Source organism: Phaenicophaeus curvirostris, chromosome 19, assembly GCF_032191515.1.
Source record: "Phaenicophaeus curvirostris isolate KB17595 chromosome 19, BPBGC_Pcur_1.0, whole genome shotgun sequence".
Lineage (NCBI taxonomy): Eukaryota > Metazoa > Chordata > Aves > Cuculiformes > Cuculidae > Phaenicophaeus > Phaenicophaeus curvirostris.
In genome coordinates this window covers 12,289,716-12,307,545 of record NC_091410.1, presented here as the reverse complement: position 1 = coordinate 12,307,545, position 17,830 = coordinate 12,289,716, and the positions used below count along the sequence as shown (strand labels likewise).

General features: G+C 43.7%; 1 protein-coding gene across 5 annotated transcripts in view; it reads left to right on the top strand.

Moving 5' to 3' along the window:
- RAB11FIP4 (RAB11 family interacting protein 4) overlaps window positions 1–17,086 on the top strand; it is a 101,439-nt gene extending 84,353 nt beyond the window's left edge. For 4 of the 5 annotated variants that reach the window (XM_069872660.1, XM_069872662.1, XM_069872664.1 and 1 more), the window contains 11 exons: window positions 985–1,176; window positions 2,190–2,324; window positions 3,610–3,645; window positions 4,016–4,115; window positions 4,521–4,624; window positions 5,157–5,297; window positions 5,837–5,918; window positions 6,185–6,322; window positions 6,836–6,994; window positions 7,328–7,471; window positions 9,110–17,086. In XM_069872660.1, coding sequence (XP_069728761.1) covers window positions 985–1,176; window positions 2,190–2,324; window positions 3,610–3,645; window positions 4,016–4,115; window positions 4,521–4,624; window positions 5,157–5,297; window positions 5,837–5,918; window positions 6,185–6,322; window positions 6,836–6,994; window positions 7,328–7,471; window positions 9,110–9,226 — 1,348 coding nt within the window. In that variant the 3' untranslated portion in view covers window positions 9,227–17,086. The remainder of the gene's footprint in view (window positions 1–984; window positions 1,177–2,189; window positions 2,325–3,609; window positions 3,646–4,015; window positions 4,116–4,520; window positions 4,625–5,156; window positions 5,298–5,836; window positions 5,919–6,184; window positions 6,323–6,835; window positions 6,995–7,327; window positions 7,472–9,109) is intronic. The other variant, XM_069872661.1, reaches the window with a different exon arrangement.
- Window positions 17,087–17,830: the final 744 nt, after the last annotated feature.

The window sequence follows — 17,830 nt, the reverse complement described above, 5'->3', positions numbered from 1 at the left end:
TAGGAGGCAATGTTATTGAGCTGCTGAAGAGCAACATCAGTTGGTATCTACTGTCCCCGTGGCTCAGGGAGTGGGGTCGAGGATACGAGCACTGCGCAGTGAAGCAAAGAGTGAAAAATTTAACCTAGTCTGCACAAAGCATCAGCAGGTTGCATCAGTGCCTTGTCTGAAATGCAGAGAGGCGCTGGATCCTGCTTTGTAGCAGGGACAGTGATATGTCTGGTAACTCCAGGGCTTCACAAGTGGAGTGCTTGTTTCAGGGCTTAGAAGTCTATTTTCTCTAGGGAGAAGTTTGTTTTGTAAGAACTTCTATGAGAATTCACTGGCTTATCTGTTCGAGTGCCTTGCTGAGGTGGGAGCTGAGCAAACCTGTGCAAAATACCTGTCTCTGTAGGGTAGCACACTGCATGACTGCAGGGTGGTCTGGACTGAGGGCAGGAGAATCGCTGTGCACCCTCTGCAGCAAGCTTTGTCTCTTGCATTAGATGTGATGTGTTCAAAACTGCTCTGGCAGCTGCTCTACTCTGGTGCCTGGCTCTGCTGATCTGTTTACCCATATGTCCTCTCTCTCTGAGGTCACCGGGTCCTGCCATTCCCTACCTGTGTGGTGTTGGTTTAGGTGCTTCTGTGGTAGTAAAGCAGCCTTTTCTTGTGGTCTGCATCTCCTCTGAAAGACACATTTTGTCACAAAGGAAGGAAGGGCAGGAATCCAGCCTCCGTTAGGTCACATCTGTAGCTTCAGTGACTCTCTGGCATGCAGTGAGCTGAAATTTGCTTCTGAACGCACAAAAGAGAGAGACTGGAACTCAAGAGCATTAGGGAGGGTTTATGGGAATTGCTGGGAAACTCTGATTGTGGAATGCGACAACAGCCTCTCTCTTGTATCCTTCAAATGAGGGGACAAGCTGTGAAGGCTGAAGATTTCATGTGAGGTGCAATGCTATCAAAGTCAGCCCTTCGAGAAATTTTGACCTCTTGTTTCAGGTCAAGTCCTCACAACCCTTCTGCAGCCTCTGACCTCTCAACTTATTCTACCGCCTCTCTGATCAGTAATGAAGAACAATTTGAAGACTATGGGGAAGGAGATGATGTGGATTTTACTCCCAGTAGCCCATGCCCTGATGATGAGACCAGAACCAACGCCTACTCTGACCTTGGCTCATCTGTATCTTCCAGGTTGCTCCTTATTCATTAACAAACCATTTTTCAGTTTTGTTCTTCTCTGAGAATGGGTGACCATACCAGAGTTTACACTGGTTACATAGGCTCACCTTAAAAGCAAAACCAAGTCAGTTGGTGATTTTAAAATCCATCCCCATGCAAGCGAATAGGTAAGCAGGGTTGGGGAAGAGCCAAGGATTTGTGTGCATGGATCAATAGCCCATGAAGGTCTTGTGCTTCATTGCTAATTCAGGACAAGCTCACCATACCGCTCTGTTCCATATGCAATCCAACCTTGCCACTTCTGTCATGCATGCAGAGCCAGCACCCCTCTCCACTGCCCCTTTATGATGATGGCTTGTGTTCTTCAGCATGTGTCCTGTTTCCTCAGGTTTATGCAGCCCTTACCATTCCGATTCCTGGGGCTCTGTGCACTTCATGCCATGGTTGCTCTTTTGTTTGAGTTCATTTTCTCTTTATCATGCCAAGAGCTACTGTTATCTCCTCTTTAGACCTATGTCCAGTTCCCCCTTCCTCCTCATTCTAAGGTTACTTCCATCCCACCATCTGAGTGGGTTCATTGACTTCTTACCAGACTGCTTTGTTTTTCATCTTCCCATCTTTCTTTTAGAGAAAAGACTCTTCAGGTTGCATGCTAGGCTCTAGTGGGAAAATGGGCAAGAGCAGAGTGGGGACCTTGCTAAGGTGGAATATACTAGTGTAGCTGGTTTTGCTGCACGTATCGCATGAACTCTATATGCCTTGTGCTAGTTTTCCAGTAACTCAAACTGATTCTTTCCACTGACACCCAGAACATGGCCTCTGTAAGCCTCAACTCAGAGAGGTAGATTTGCCCTAAGAGATGAGATGTTCTTCATCATCACCTCTAAGTTAGAGAAGCTGCAGCTGGAGGTGGTTCCCCAAGTCCCTTGTCTGCAATTCTGACACATGGACGCACACAGTCAAGAGGAAAACTTGTGGTGACTTGGTTACAACAGCCAGTAACATCTTTCCTTTCCTGCAAACAGTGCTGGCCAAACACCCCGAAAAGTGAGGCATGTTTATAACAGCGAGTTACTGGATGTTTACTGCTCACAGTGCTGCAAAAAGATAAATCTACTCAACGATTTGGAAGCCAGGTTGAAAAACTTGAAAGCAAACAGGTAAGCAGCCTACTGCACTGCTTTTGTAATGCCTCCTTGAAATGGAAGCTAGTAGCAGGAGGAGAGGACAAAAGAGCCCTCTTCATCCTTATATCCCATTCTGCCTTACACACATGTTGTTCTCACAAAACAGTAAGAAGCTCAGAGCTTCACATCTAGCTTGACCCAAAATGCTGTTCTTCATCAGCTAATGAGTATTTTTCTGACTCTAAGGTGCAGACAGTATTAATAAACTCAAATACTTTAACCTTTATTCCTTTATTATTCTTTTCGTCCTGAAGGGAACTTGGAAATATGAGCAGTCCTATGGCAAAGTGACTTTTGGGGTTCTTTGCAATTTCAGCTTTTTCCTTAAATTTGTATCTGTGCCCCTCCATCCACTTCTAAACTGTGCTGAGCACTTTGAAAGAATCCAGTGTTTGCAACAATCAGGTAGGGGTTTTGAAGGAAATTATTTGGTGGTCTCGTAGCTCCCCCTAGAAACTGAATATAAATCCTGCTTGTCTGCATAATCCTAGACGCAGAGCACGCCGCGCTGCTGCTTCTCTTGGTAACACAGCAGTGTAGTACTTGATATGAACAATGTTCCTGCCCTAGCGAGGAGACTGCTACCACCCAGACCGTGACCAGCGAGGTCTTTGGGGATGTGCTGAGTGAAGTTGTGTTTAGCTGGCTGAAAGAGTGCGATGCTCTGACAAGGAGGTGGAGCTGTGTGCAGACAGAGATCTGACATCCTCTTATCGAGAGATGCAGCTGGATATTTTGGTTTCATTCTAACGCTGTTGTCTGGAGTCTGGTCCTTTGTTTAGATGATACTGGTCTCTGCCTGCAAAAGGGAACTGTGAAAATGGAAAGCACCTTGGTTCCTGTGCGGAACTGGAAAGCATTGAGGGGAAGGATTAACTAACTGTTTATAAAATCATCTAAAAACTGGGAATCCAGAATAAATATCCATCACTAACTCAGTGTCCGTTTGTGGTGTTCCTAATGTTAGTTTCACTCTGATTTACACTGACAAATCTCTGCTAAATATAACAGTATTTGCAAATTGACTTATTAATGATCACAGTAATTTGTGGCTCCACCCACCTTCATATTCCTGACAAATACAGCTTTTGATTTAAGTTGTCTAAGAATACTGTTCATAGAATCATATTTTTACTTCACTAAAAATGTCAATGTTATGTTTCATTGTGCAATTCAACTGGAGTTTAAACTAAGATTGAATCTGACAGTGATCAAACAAGTGTTTAATACTCATATCATTCCTTCTACTTCCATGTAGCCCTAACAGGAAAATATCAAGCACTGCTTTTGGAAGGTAAGAGCCTTCAACTTTTTTTATGAATACGCATGGAATTGGCTGTAACAATTCCGTAAGGGGGAATGGCAGGAGAGAGGAGGAATTAGTTTAGGAAAACAAAACTATGCTGATGTTAATGCTGGTGGCAGATTCTATCAAAAGCAACAAAGAACTCGCATCCTAGAATTAATGTCATCGATTGCGCTCAATGTGACTTCATTTAACTACCAGTCTCTTGTAAGACTTGTTCTTAAGTACTTGTAATTGTAACTGAAATGATTGCATGGATTTTAGTATGTTCAAAGTGCAAAGCCGGGCTGTAAGACAGTACCCTGACTTTTTCTTCTCCGTCCTCATCAAACAAAATATTATCCTTCTGATCTTTCAGACAACTCTTCCACAACAGTAACTTCAGCAGCAGTAACGGCAGCACAGAAGACCTGTTCAGAGACAGTATAGACTCCTGTGATAATGATATAACTGAAAAGGTGAGAAGCTGAGTACGTTGTGATTCATGTACCCAACAAAATCCTACTGGAGATGAGAATTAATTGAAGAAGCTCTCTTGCTCACAGTTACTAGTGATCTGAAATAGCTCTTTGAAAATGTCCTTGATTCCATTAATATTATGACTTTGCTTCACAAAAATGCAAGAACTGTGCAAGTACAGATCTAGGCACTGTATTAGTACTTCTGTACTGTGTATTTGCATTGGTCGCCTTCAGGGAAGGTGCTGGGTCTGGGGAATTCAGAATTTCAGAGCTTAATTTCACTGCAGGCTTTACAGGGAAGTATGCTCCCTTTAAAAAGGGTAGTGTGCCTAAATGACAATTGAAAAGAATGAAGTGGTGTGTGGAGAGAGATTCAATCTCTCAATTCTTTTCTCCTTCCAGGTAACGTACCTAGAAAAAAAGGTGACAGAGCTGGAGAATGATAGCCTGACAAACGGTGACCTGAAGAGCAAACTGAAACAAGAGAACACACAGCTAGTTCACAGGTAATAAAGCATGGGGCCAGTTCTCTTTATCATGTCAGAGCAGATCTATAACAAAGTTGGAGGGAAGGAGCATCTCTAGCTATAAAACATGACTGAGTCTCCTGCCTTAATGCTGACAGACAGAATAAGATAGAGCTTCATCTGAGAAGTCCAAGTGGAATAGGGCTGCCTTTTCTAAGCCAGTTTCCTAGTACACAGATGTTACTGACTTGTACAGAGCAAGCTTTTCTGTTATAAGAGAGGTTACAATTGGAATTTCTTGTTGCACGAAACAAGAGCAGAAGGCTGGGTCATAGTCCCAACTTCTTGAGACTGAGAATAAAAGAATAATAGATGAACTACTTATTCTACATTTATTGGGAAGAATAAATACCAAGAGAGAGATTGGGAGAGGGTAAATGACAAGAGTAGTGGTGAAGTAGAAGGAAATAAAGCAGTGAAGAGGAAGGAGAGAGACAGTGAAGTTGCACACTTCTTTAATTTTTCGAAGGGCTTGTGAAGCTGTTACTGAAATGAGGTCTGATTTCCTTAGAGTTCATGAGCTAGAAGAACTATTGAAAGACCAAGAAACATCAGCAGAACAGACCCTGGAAGAAGAGATAAAGAGGCATCGAGAAGCATATACCAAGTATGAAAAAGAGAAAGGCACGGAAATTGAACTGCTAAATACAAGGTAACAAACATCTTGGTGGCACCCAGAATAGAGTTCAAGTTCTTTTCTTCATCTTCACTTTGCATGTAAACTTAGGCTGTTCACAACCAGACAGTGCACAGATGGTTACAGGTTAGGGGTTCTATAGAGTAGCTGTGCATGTCTAATGCCCAAAAGCTTGGAGGATGGTTTACATTAATGCTTTAATCCACATGGCCATGTAGACAGCTTAGCTGGGTATTTGGCATGAATTCAAGGAGCAAATTGTGACCAGCTGTAGCCAACAATTGTGTCTGCATTTGTTTCTTCCTACTTAATTGTTTTCAGATACCTGTTGTTAGGAGCATAAGAATCCGAGGGTCAGTGTAGCATTTTGGACCCTAAAACCAAACAAATAGTGAGTGCCCAATAGCTCATGAGACAAAAATGCTAATAGTAGAAGATTTTCTTGTTTGGTTGTTCTGTCAAGAAACAAGTGAAATGGTTTTTTAGAGCATGCTGCTTTGCATGTCTGCATTCTTGAAGAGGCATTTGCTGTGAGATTTTTGTTATTGACACAGGGTTCAGCAACTGGAAGAAGAAAATGGTGAGCTGAAAAGCACTGTTACAAGACTGAAATCACAAACGGAGAGATTAGATGAGGTAACAAAACCCTTGAGTGTTTGAACAATTTAACAGCAGCTTAATTAGTCTAAGAGCAAATTCATGTAGTGATTGTCGCAGCTTCTTTAACCTTCCTTTCCCAAATAAGAATATTGATGGAACTGGAACATTGGTCACCTTTAGTGTCAGGAATGCCCCAAGAAACGTGGCAACTTATGACCAGCTGTTTCTGTAGGTTTGTGTTATGAAATGGAGGATGGTTTGTGTACTTGCAAGCTGGCTCTGAAGTTCCCCATTTATTGTAGGAAAGGCAACGCATGTCAGATAGATTGGAAGACACTAGTCTGCGCCTGAAGGATGAGATGGATCTGTACAAGAGAATGATGGACAAGCTGCGGCAGAACAGACTGGAATTTAACAAGGAGAGGGAAGCCACACAGGAGGTAGGTGTGTAGAGGGATGTTAGACCAGGCAGTCGCATCTCATCTGCATGGAAGCCCATCTGAACAAGAACAGACAGACAGGATGAATATTGAAAGTACGAGATCCAGTCAGTGCATTACTGGATTGTGTTTCTGTGGGGGAGGTACCCATTGGGTGATGAGTGCTGCAAGCATACCTGATAAATGGCAATCCCTGACCCAAAGGCTTTACAGCTCTAGGAGAACTTGCAGCCTTGAATGTTTGCCCTAACATTTCCTTTACTAAGTTTGCAAGATGAATGATGCCTCTCAGACACGAAGTTTAGAGATCAGGCCACTTCCAGCTCTGAAGTAGTTTAAGTGACCTGTGCTTCCGTAGAAGAGCAAATAGCTGTGAGGTAGGAATGTCTGGCCTCAGCCAGGCTTGCGCGGTGCTTGTATCAGGGTACCAAGGTGCAGCACAGAGCTGGCTGCTGCCAGGGAGGGCTGGTGGTACAGGGACTGGAGACACACGACCTGCTTGCGTGCCCACAGCTCATTGAAGACTTGCGGAAGGAACTGGAGCACCTGCAGCTCTACAAGCTGGAATGTGAGCGTCCTGGACGTGGGAGAAGTGCTTCATCCAGTGTGAGTGAATTCAACGCCAAAACAAGAGAGGTGGAAATGGAGCATGAAATAAAAAGGCTGAAGCAGGTGAGCAGGGAAGGGCCTCTTGGTCCATGTCAGATGTACAGCACAGCTTTGAAAAATGCGTATGGCTCCAAGCCCTAGAACACTGCCTTTAGATTTCATTTCCCCATCCCCACACAAGCACAAGACCCTCACTGCATTGATCTAGGACTTCTTTTCACAAGTAGTGTAAATTTTGCACATAGGAAACGCCTGTGATTCAAGCAGGGAGGACTATTCTTAGTTTGCAGCATTACCGTATGCCTCCTGAGCTACCTGTAATTAAAAAACGTATTCATTTTTTAATAAAACCTTGTGGGAAGAACATAAAACCAATATCTTTTCATCCTAAAATAGGAGAATCAGAAACTTCGTGACCAAAATGATGATCTTAATGGACAAATCCTAAGTCTTAGTCTTTATGAAGCTAAAAATCTCTTTGCAACGCAAACAAAAGCTCAGTCACTGGCTGCTGAAATTGATTCTGCATCAAGAGATGAGGTAAGGTGCTTTTTTAATCAAGTACTACATCCAAAAATATGCGGTTTTCAATTTAATTACTGTCAAGGTTGAACTGTCTGAAGCTGATAAATGAACAGCAGAAAAATCTGCTTTGCTAGGGCTTCAAGAGTGCTGGAAGATTGCTTCAAATCTAACAGTTGGTTTGGATGCTCTTTTTAATATAACTCTTCCATTTGTCTCTATCAAAAAAAATTGGAATTATTAGAATTTCAATGAACTGTTTTGGAGTGGATTTATTTTAACATCTTCTGTCTTACAGCGTAATTGTGCTAGTGTAATGTTTATTTCATAAAGAAATTAGCAGAGCTAGTTAACCACATTTTTAATTCCTGTTCTAGATTTATTTCTAAGTTACTTCAGTAACAAGCTCTCACTTAGATCAAAATTTGAGCTCTATATTCCCTGTGGGAGAGCTGAATTCTTGGAGAAAGCAGGTAATGTCCAAGTAATAGTCTGGTATTGCTTTGGAAGATGCTAGAGGAGACCCAGTTGTCTGTGGGCTGTCAAGCTGGTACAGCTGCCTTTAAGCCCCAGGACAGAGAGTGAGATCAGGCCAATGGATATGTAAAAGTTCCCAAGGAAAAAGACGGGTTAGTGATGAAGGAGATGAAAAGGAATTGTTTCTTCTGGACAAAGCTTCCTGTTTCTTCCTTGAGAGGAGGCCTAAGACAAACCTTTTTACCCAGTCTGTACCCGAATGACCCTGTTAGCCTTAGCTCCTGGGCAGCCCCTTGAAGTGAAGTGCATACTTGAGTTTCTTGCTAAACCAGAGGACTATGGAGAGAGGCTGTTTCATTGTTGAACACTAATTAGGTAAAAGCAAATTGGGCTTTTGCTATCATCAAGACAAATCTTGATTTCTCCTTCTGAATCTCATGACTCTGGCTCATGCAATACCCAGCACTCCCCTAAAAGGAGGAAAGTGCCTTACAGCTGTGGCGCAGCCTTAGGAAACCTCACCAACCTGCATAAACTTTTCCTATTCTGACATTTTCCTGTGTAATCAAAATGCAAGTAGGAAACTGCAGATGCAGGGTGGGCCTTGGCTGATGGAAATGAACACCCAGATCACATTAGCTGTAGGAGGATCTGGGGCTGTCGCACTCTTGGGCAGCTTTGTCAGTTTGGCATTAAACATGCAGAGGATAAAAAGCAAGCAGTCTTCATCTTTGGGGACGTTGAGGGGCCTCTCACAGCTCAGAGATCTACTGAAACACATACGACATGGAATATTTAGTGGATTGTTCTTGAGTTTGTAGCTGTGTTGGGGTGGGGTGGGGTTGTTGGTATATTGTGAAGTTCTTGCACTGAGACAAGGAAGCTTGTCTGTGGTGTGCATGCAGGATGAATTGGTGCATTAGGTGGGGAGTTTATTTCATACTGCCTGCCAAAAGGTTCCTGATGATGACAGTTCACCACTTTCATTAGTAGTAAAGGTCTTTAAAATAGAGATTTTTTTCTTATAGAGATACTGGGAGGAGCTGGAGGTAGAATACCTGTCACAAAAGGGAACTGGTGATCCTCAGCAGGCACTAGTCTCTTGCCTGTCTCAATTTTATGCTTTTATGTAAACTAGTGAGAATATTTCAAGATCAACTTTGAAATGTTGTGTTTCAGCTCATGGAAGCCCTTAAAGAACAGGAAGAGATAAATTACAGATTGCGACAGTATATGGACAAGATCATTTTGGCAATCCTAGACCACAACCCGTCTATCTTGGAAATAAAGAATTGAAGGGAATTTGAGAAGGAAAAGCAGCAACTGCCTGATATTTCTGCACATGCCACTGGATCTAAACAACACTCTGATACTGTAAATTAATCTATAAATATATATATATATACACTACGTGTGAGTGTGGGTGCGCGGGTGTGTTTATATGATGTTTGGTACACTGTTATTTGTCATTGAATTGGCTCGGTTAGACTTTTTCCATGCACTTTCAATACCTGTGATAAGATGGATATTGTATATTAATGTAATAACGATATAACTGGATCGTGCTGTTTTAGATACTGGACAAAATGACTCTACCTCTAGTTGTAAAGGTGAAAAAGACAATGGAAACACATGGATGTGGCCCTAACTTTAGGAGCAAGAATTGTTCTTTCGTTCTTCCAGGAATTTGGGTACCACAAACCAATTAACGTACCCAGGTTCAGTTTCTGACTGGTGCTGACTGTGTAATTTCCTATTTGATTTAGTTTTAGTACTTAAATCACACATAGGATAAACAAACCCAACTTTGGGGTAAGGAAAAGACACAAAGTAAAAGGGAAGAAGAGGAAGATATCGCAGAATTGTTGCTATTTGTGAAAAATCACCATCCACTTGTTTGCCACTGTCAGCACAAAGTACTTTTTATGTCTGATCACTTTGGAGCCTGCTTTGGGATGCTCTGAGCCAGCCTGCTCTTTAGCGTGTGTGCGCATGTGTATTTTTTTATGCCAGGGTCCCTGTAGCATTGAGGCTAAGAAGGTCTTCTAATCTGTTCCCCTATTTTCGGGGATTTATCTTGGGCCATGAAGATGAATTCTGGGATCCTGCCCTTCCCCTCACCCTTCATTTTAAAGATTTCACCAAACACATTCCAGTTCTTACAAAAAAAGAAATGGAACAAAAAAAAAAAAGAAAAATTGCATGAAATTGCCCACTTCAGGAGGCGGAGGAGCAGCCCTTGGGATGATGTGTTGAGTTACTTCCCCACCCCAGCCACACTCCACGCCTTTGAGATGGATGTTTTTAGGCCAGCTGTGGAGAGGACGGGCTGGGTCCTAACACAGCACTCAAGTCTGACTTGCAGACATTTTTACCTATCAGGCAGGGAAAAGAGAAAGAGCTCGGTCTCACAGAGGTCGTCAATCCAGTCAGAGTACGTGTGTGCATATCTAGAGCTCTGAGTAGCAAACACATCCTGATTTAGATGAGCAGTGGTGCAGGTGCTTAACTTCAATGTGTACTGTGACTGCCCGGAGAAGTCAGTAGGACAGAACATAAGCTTTAAAGTTGAGTGTATGCTTAAATGCTGCCTTAAATAGGGATGGACTTCAACATGTGCCTGTGTTCTTCTGAGCTGGGTTTGCGTACTGTAAAGCTAGGACCTTTTTAATTAATACTGTAGCTTATATGAGGAGCTCATGGAATTGTTTGGATAGTTGAATGGTAAAAAACCCAATTTTATTCCATGCACTTTTTTTAAATAAGAATTTCACACTTTTGATTCACACCAACTGGCACAGAATAGGCCCAAGTATCTGGCTTTCCTCAGTGCATAGAGGTGTTTCCCCTGTTGAATACACTCCCCAGACGAATGTTACAGTAGCAATGACTGTGCTTTTCTGTGTATTACTTGCCGTTGGCAGTGTCTTGTCCCTAGTATTCTCTTGATGTATCTTGGTGTGTGTATATGTGATGCATTTTTCCTGAATTTGAGTACAGAAAAGGTTTATTCAGTTATGGATGTAAATATATATATATATTTTTCTGCAATCTCTGTGCTCTTGCCTTCAGTGATGCGTTACTGGAGTGATGGGGAATGGGGGAATGTACTAAAATCAGGCTTTCTTGAAGGCAAGGCAATAAAAGTAGTTTGTTTCTATGTATCTGCATTAGGCAGGCGTAAAGTAACTGGAAAACCAAAAGGGACCAGAGGAATAACTATGGAACGCAACATCCTAGCTCACAGAAGTGTCTTTAGGACTTCAGTGCTCTGGGAGAAATGGCAGAGTCTCATTGGAATAGTGATGTCTCAGGGCTGGTTTCCTGAGGCTCTAGGGTCATCTGGAGGAAGGGATTTAAAAGACGACTCCTTTGCCACCTGGGGATGGTGTAAAATGTTCTGCACTAAATTGCAGCAGCTCCTGTTTGTGGAGGAGCAGGTGGAACACCATGGATACTCCATGCACACACCTTTCCCACCTGCTGCTGGTCCCGAATGTGCCACCTAGAAGGCAGGAGAGGAACAGTAAGCCAGCTTGGTGCTACTTACAGCTCCCTGCCTACAAGACTCTTCACCTGCACTTTAGTGATGATATTTCCCTTTGCGTGGTGCTGTTTGTGGGTTGTGCCAAGGACTTTGCTCTTTTTATCAGCCACAGAGAACTGTTTCCAGTTGTCCAGTGGCTGTGGCTAACCTGCTGTGACAGGCAAGGCTGGGTGAGCAGGCAGCCCTGCTGCTGGAGCTGGCTGTGTTCCCTAAGTCACACTTCTGTCCTGCACTCATGCAGTGGATTTAAATAGGAGTGAAGCTCTTGCAGGTCACATTGCAATGTTTTGCAGGTGACTGAATGTTTTCTGCTAAGTGTCTTGAAGTAAATTGGACTCAGATTTAAAGTAAAGTTTTAATAATCTAAACCCTGTTCCCATTAAGGTAGAACACCAGCAAATGTTGAGGATTATTTTACTGAAAATTACGCTGAGCACGTGGAAAGCAGAGAGCCTGGTTTACTTCACTGAGACCACAGAGCCTGTGGATGTGGAGAGAAGACGACATGACTGTAGTGATAGCCAAGTTTTTGTGCAGGTAATTATTAGTACCTAAGAGGTGAATAGTCACTGGTAGTAACTAATAGTCACTAAATCTGGCTGAAATCCTGGAAGTGGCACTGCAGCCAAGGGTAGCCAGCAGTGGATTTTATAAAGACATGCAGGACTTCTGTTCAGTGCTGTACCCAGCCGCGTTAGCATTTGGAAGCTCTTCTTTGCTCCAGTGTTTGCACTTGAAGAGTTGTCTTACCGCTGTGGTGGTGGTGTTTGTAGCTTTGTTTGCATAAAGGAGTTAGGCTTCTGCCCCTGTGGGGCCCTTTGTGCGGTACCACTTTCTGTTATCACTCAAGTACATACTCAGACGCTTGCTGCATTTGACAAATAATGTCAGCTGGAGGTGGGAAAGGTGTTTCACATTTTCCTCTAAGGGTATCCACCTCTAAAAATACTAACTAGCAATTGCGTCCCTAGACTGAGTAACTACAGTAACTACAGATATTTGACCAACTTGTCTTGCAGTCCAATCGTTAGAGAACCCTTCTAACCCAGAAAAGAAGTCATCACGTTTTATGACATACAGGTAACTTGGTAATAAGGGATCACTTGATGGATTGAAAAGTTACCCGATATTGACATTCCAGGGAGTGTGTATTTTGATCAAGTGTCAGACAGACACATTGGCAGCACGGACAGGAGATGTGGGAGATAGGGAGGCACCGGTTTCGGTGTCTGTGCTCTGATAAATTTTTTTCTTTACTGTAGTCTGCCTTTGTGCTCACAGGCCAGCTGGGGAAGTACAGTCTGCCTCTGTGTCCGTGTTACTAGTGGGGAACAATGGCTTCGCTTCCCTAGGTAAATCACTTCAGACACAGAAATATGGTAACCTCTCAATTCTAGCAATGCTCAAATGCAGTGAACATTCTCGTGGTGAAACCGTGCTTCTCATTTAACCCTCAGGGATGCAAACACAATCCACAGTACTGTATGTTGATCTGCTGCTTAGTTCATTCTACTGTCGGTTCTCACAAGCCAAGTGATATTCTGGTCAAACCAGTTGTGAATGCCTGTAGGTATTTTTTGTACAGCGGGAAAAGAGGACTTGCTTCTGGCTAGAAGCCGCCCTTCACCAGGCTGACCCTGCAGACAAGCTACTGCAGAAAAAATACCTCTTTTAAAGCTTGCACTTAAGAGTACCTGAAACGTAGTCTGATTTGCTGATATTTGATGCTTCCCTTCAGACATCGTTCTTAAACTCCTGCCCAGTTCTGGTTTCAGAATGTGATGCTGATTCAAAACTATCTTGACATCAAAAGAGTATTTTTCAGCTTTTTGAGTAACTTCTATTGAAGACTCAAGCTGTTTGAAGTTCTGAAGTGCAACAGTGACAAACTCTAACCATCTCTTCTAACTCTTTAAGGAGTTTTTACTTTGCAAATTTGTAGCAAGTCTCAAAAACCAGAAAAAAGCCCATACACTTTTGCTGCCAACTTTCCTTCTGTGGGCTTGAGAGAAATTCTGGTGTTTCTCAGCCAGCTCTGTAGGGAATTGAACACAACATTATTAATTCTCGAAGATACGTGTATCAACAAAAACTTTGCTGTCTGAAAGCAGCAATGCTCCATTTACTTGGTAGAACTGCATTACTCTCCAGAGAGGATCTTGGCCAACAGCGTTTAGGCCCCCTAATCTGGTTGGTAATTGAAGGCTTGGAAGCTAATATATAAACACAGACTCTGACCTGCTCCATCAGTCACTGCTCAGCGGTCTCTGCATCGCAGTGCTAGCGACATGTGATGAATCTAAGAATTAGAATTTACAAATAAACTAATACTTTTTTTCCTTCTTTAATGGCAATGAATGTACGGTGGCTTTCTCTTAAAACAAACACTGGATGGTGTGGTCTGAGGGCTTTTTTCCAAGGAAGGAAGGAAGTAGCAGCTGATCAAACACTTGCCAAAGCAGTGGCTTGGCTTATATTGACTTGAGAGAAAAGTGACTTAAACTTTAACTGAGTAGTTCCTGGGCTGGTCCTGGTGTAAGCAGCCCTGCTGGTATTCTCATTATGTCATTTGTTACTCGAGGAACATTGTCAAGAAGGCTTGGCAGGTGACGTAACATCACTGATTTTAAAGGATATAGTTCAACAATTGCTGGTATTTGTTCTTTGCAGCATCCTCAGGGCTGTTTTCTCAGTGTTTGTCAATCCAAAATATTGATCTTGGGAGCAGTTTGCTGTTGAAGCACGCGGCATGTGTGGGTTTCTTATTTAATGAAACTCTGCATGTGCCTTTAGGGTTTGATAAGGATCACAGAAGGTGTTTGGTCTGAATGCTGTAGCCCTGCACAATGCGCTGGGAGTCGCTCTGATGTGCAAGAGTCATATCTTCGTGGGGTTCTTCCCCAGCATATCTGCTGTTGACATTTACACTCTTAGTCTTGTCCCCAGCCACCGAGCCCCCTGTCGAAGTGTCTGGGTGCCTTGGGGTAGCCGCTTCGAGCAGATAGGGGGGACAAACACAATGTCCTTGGCTTCAGTATGGCTCTAGCTACTGAGACGATGAATTTTAGTCCTGTTTTTATACTAGACCAGTCTTGCCCATGCGTTTTTTGTGATCCTGAAGGCAAATTATGTCTTATCTACACGACAAAATGTAGCTGATTCATGTTATGCAAGCATATAGGGTGGATAAGCCCGAAGGCCATCCAGGTAAGGCAGCGCTGGGATGTCCCTGCAAGTTTTGCCTTGGTTCTGTGTAGCTGCCCCCTAGCATGTGGCGCTCCAGCACTGTGTTTGCACAGCACAACCTGACTAGCTTGGCCTGGCAAGCGTGCTGTGTAGATAATGGCAGCAGAAACATCTGCAACCGGGGTCACTGCACCATCATTCTAGCAGTGCAGGGCCAGCTGACGCTGCTACGATGTGTTCCTTCAACTGATTATTTTTAGCTTGCTGGCTTGTTCAACTGTGAGAGTAGCACCTATTCAAACATACAATTAGAGAGAAATCGCTTTTTACTTTAAACCTAAGGGAAGCATACATAAAAAAAACCATCAGCTTCTTTGGACACCTGCCCCTAGAATCAGTATTTCTGTTTTATGTAGGTGTTGTTAGTGGTGCAGCTGTGACCTCTGAGCAACCAGCTTTCGCATCACCCTCCTCAGCAGGGTGACGTTCACGCTGGCAAAGCCCCGATGAGACCGGGGGTGCCCTGGTGAGGGCTGCAGAGCTGATGTTCTGGCAGACACACGTTCAATCCGCAGACAGTGAGGGGTGCAGGAGGGCTGCGGTTACTCAGACAGCTGGAGTAGTGATCTTCTCACACTACCCAACATCAATCCCGGCTTATTTAATGCTTTACCTGTAGCTAAATAGTTCTGACTTTGGAGAAAGGAAGTCAGAAGGGGAACCAAGAATTTCATGCTGTGTGAACACTTTTGTACGCTACAGGGCAGTAAATGTTGCACTGACAGTATGTATAAATACTGAGATATTCTGAGAATTACTGTAAAATTGGTTGTGGGAGCCATTTGTTTTGCTTTGTTGCACAGACTGTACTTACATTTTTGCATGGTTATGTATTTTAGTACTTGTGCCTTTTCTTTGTTGTGAGGATACATTTTATTTTCACGTTTTATCTCCTGGTTTGGGCACTTTTTATATACACTTCTTTCATTTGATTTTCATCTCTGGTTCTCCTGTAATGTACATGTGTATATATAAAATAGATCAGATTTGTATTCATGTGCCTCCAAGATGTAAAAAATACTCATTTTGTACAGGTTTTTTTAGAAGCAGTAGGTCATGGTCTAAATTACGTAGCAAATGAAATTGAATATAATTAGCAGTTCTTTGTCTTCTTCTAGAAATGTTGTGTCAGATGGCTGGTCTCTCTTGTAAGGCAGTGTCACACACACACTCCCCAGGTTCTAGTATCATCATGAGACCAATTCTATTCACTTGTTGGTTTCAGTTAATTCAAAATAATTAAATACCTAAATAAATGTTACGGTCCTGACTTGACAATTATAGTTTTTATTCACACTAAAGCAAATTTGCTTCTTTTTATACTTGAAATGGATGTCAGACCAAAGTCTCAGTTGAACATATTGACCATTTCAGGTTAACTTCAGTTCTTGGATTGTTTCTCGGGGAGCGAGTGATTCACTTTGCCTATTGAAATGGAAAGAGAAAGAGCGTTACCATTCATAGACCCTCCTTCTTAGAGAGGGTAAAATGCTTTTGACTTCTTCTGTTCCTTCCCTGGCTTCTGTGGCAGCTTTTCCTTAGGACAGACCCCGGATCTGCCTGACCAGGGATCTTCCTCTTGCAGATGTGAGAAACTGGGTGTCTCGCTTTTCGCATTGTGGCCACTGTGGAACAAACCCCTTCGGTTGGGGTCTGTAGCACAGCACTCTACGGCAGCTTTTGGGAAGCTAAGTAGATGTGTTGTGAGACTTTAACTCTCTGGCAACCAGGGACCTGGTCCTAAAAGTGTCCTTCCCTCCCACCAACCTCTCTCCGAGCTGGTGCTTTCATTTCTTGAGTGTTTGACCCCCTCATCTGGTGAGATGCTTGAACTGTTCCCTCTCTCGCACCTCGTGGTTTATCAGTTACCCCCACACACACTCACCAGCCCCTGGACACAGTGAGACAATAAATTGTGGTAAGTCACAAGAGAGGAAGCATCAACGTGCCCTCAGTTTCCCAAAACACAAAGTTTTGATCTATAAAATAACATGTTCCATTCTCATGGAACAGGATTTTTTTTAACTGAATTTAGCATCCGCTTGACAGATTACAAAGCTGCCTTAGAAGCAAGGAGGTGGTTTTATTTTTTACTTCAAAGGCTGCTTGGTATGAAAATGAGCAAAGTTCACTGACACCGTTATTACTGAAAAAAGCAGCCCGCAGGAGTGGCCTATGACTATTTTTAATCTCGTTCTGTAATTTCCGACACCAGTGAAGTGATGTCAGCACTGCTGCAATGTGCCATTACGTGATTTTCTTGAAGTACTTTCTGGGGACAATAAAGCTGCCCTTGATGATGTGGGTCCTTTCAGGTAGCTGTAATGTACAATCAGATGTGTAAATAAATTATTTGTTTTCCCTGCATGACTAAAAAGTTGTCTGTCATGGGTGAGTGACTGGGTGCCCCTCTGTAGCCTGGATCCCTGCGTTCCCACCTCCGTTTCTGGCCTCCCTGTAAAGGGGGATCGCACAGCTCTGCTTTCACCTGACCAAGCCTCATCAGCTTTGGCTGAGTTACACAGAAGTCACTAGGGAATTAGTTTGTCTTGGTACCTGCCTTCTCTGACAGCCACAACTGTGTCAGATTTCCAGGAGCTTTGTGGGATAAATAATGCTGAAGCATCACGGGGTCAACATTTTCACGCACAGCTCTCCCCGTCCGTCTTGGTGGGAACGCCAGCTGTGAGCTGTTGGCGGGCTTCGGAGCCATCTGACTTAAACGTAATTATCTCCTGACCCGTGTGGCTAACGAGCGTGCGCTCCGACCCCTTCACTGGGGAGCAGGGAGCCGAAGCCCCGTGCCCGGGGGTCCGGAGCTGAGCCTGACCTCGCGTGGCCAGCAGTGACCCCGCTGGGGTGGCCGCGGGGCGCTGGGGACAGGAGATTCCCAGCAAAACCAGGGGCAAGGGCTTCCCCTGCTCCCCCGCGCCAGGGAGAGCTCTGAGGGGAAGCTCTGCTGATGGCTGAGCACCTGGCAGGGGAGGCGGCTCCCAGGTGGGCTCCGACAAGCCCTCCCCGAGCAGAGTTCACCCAGGAGGGAGCGGGATCCCTCACCAGAGCGGAGTGTGGCGGCGGCGGGGATGGAAGGAGGCCCTCGGGGTGGT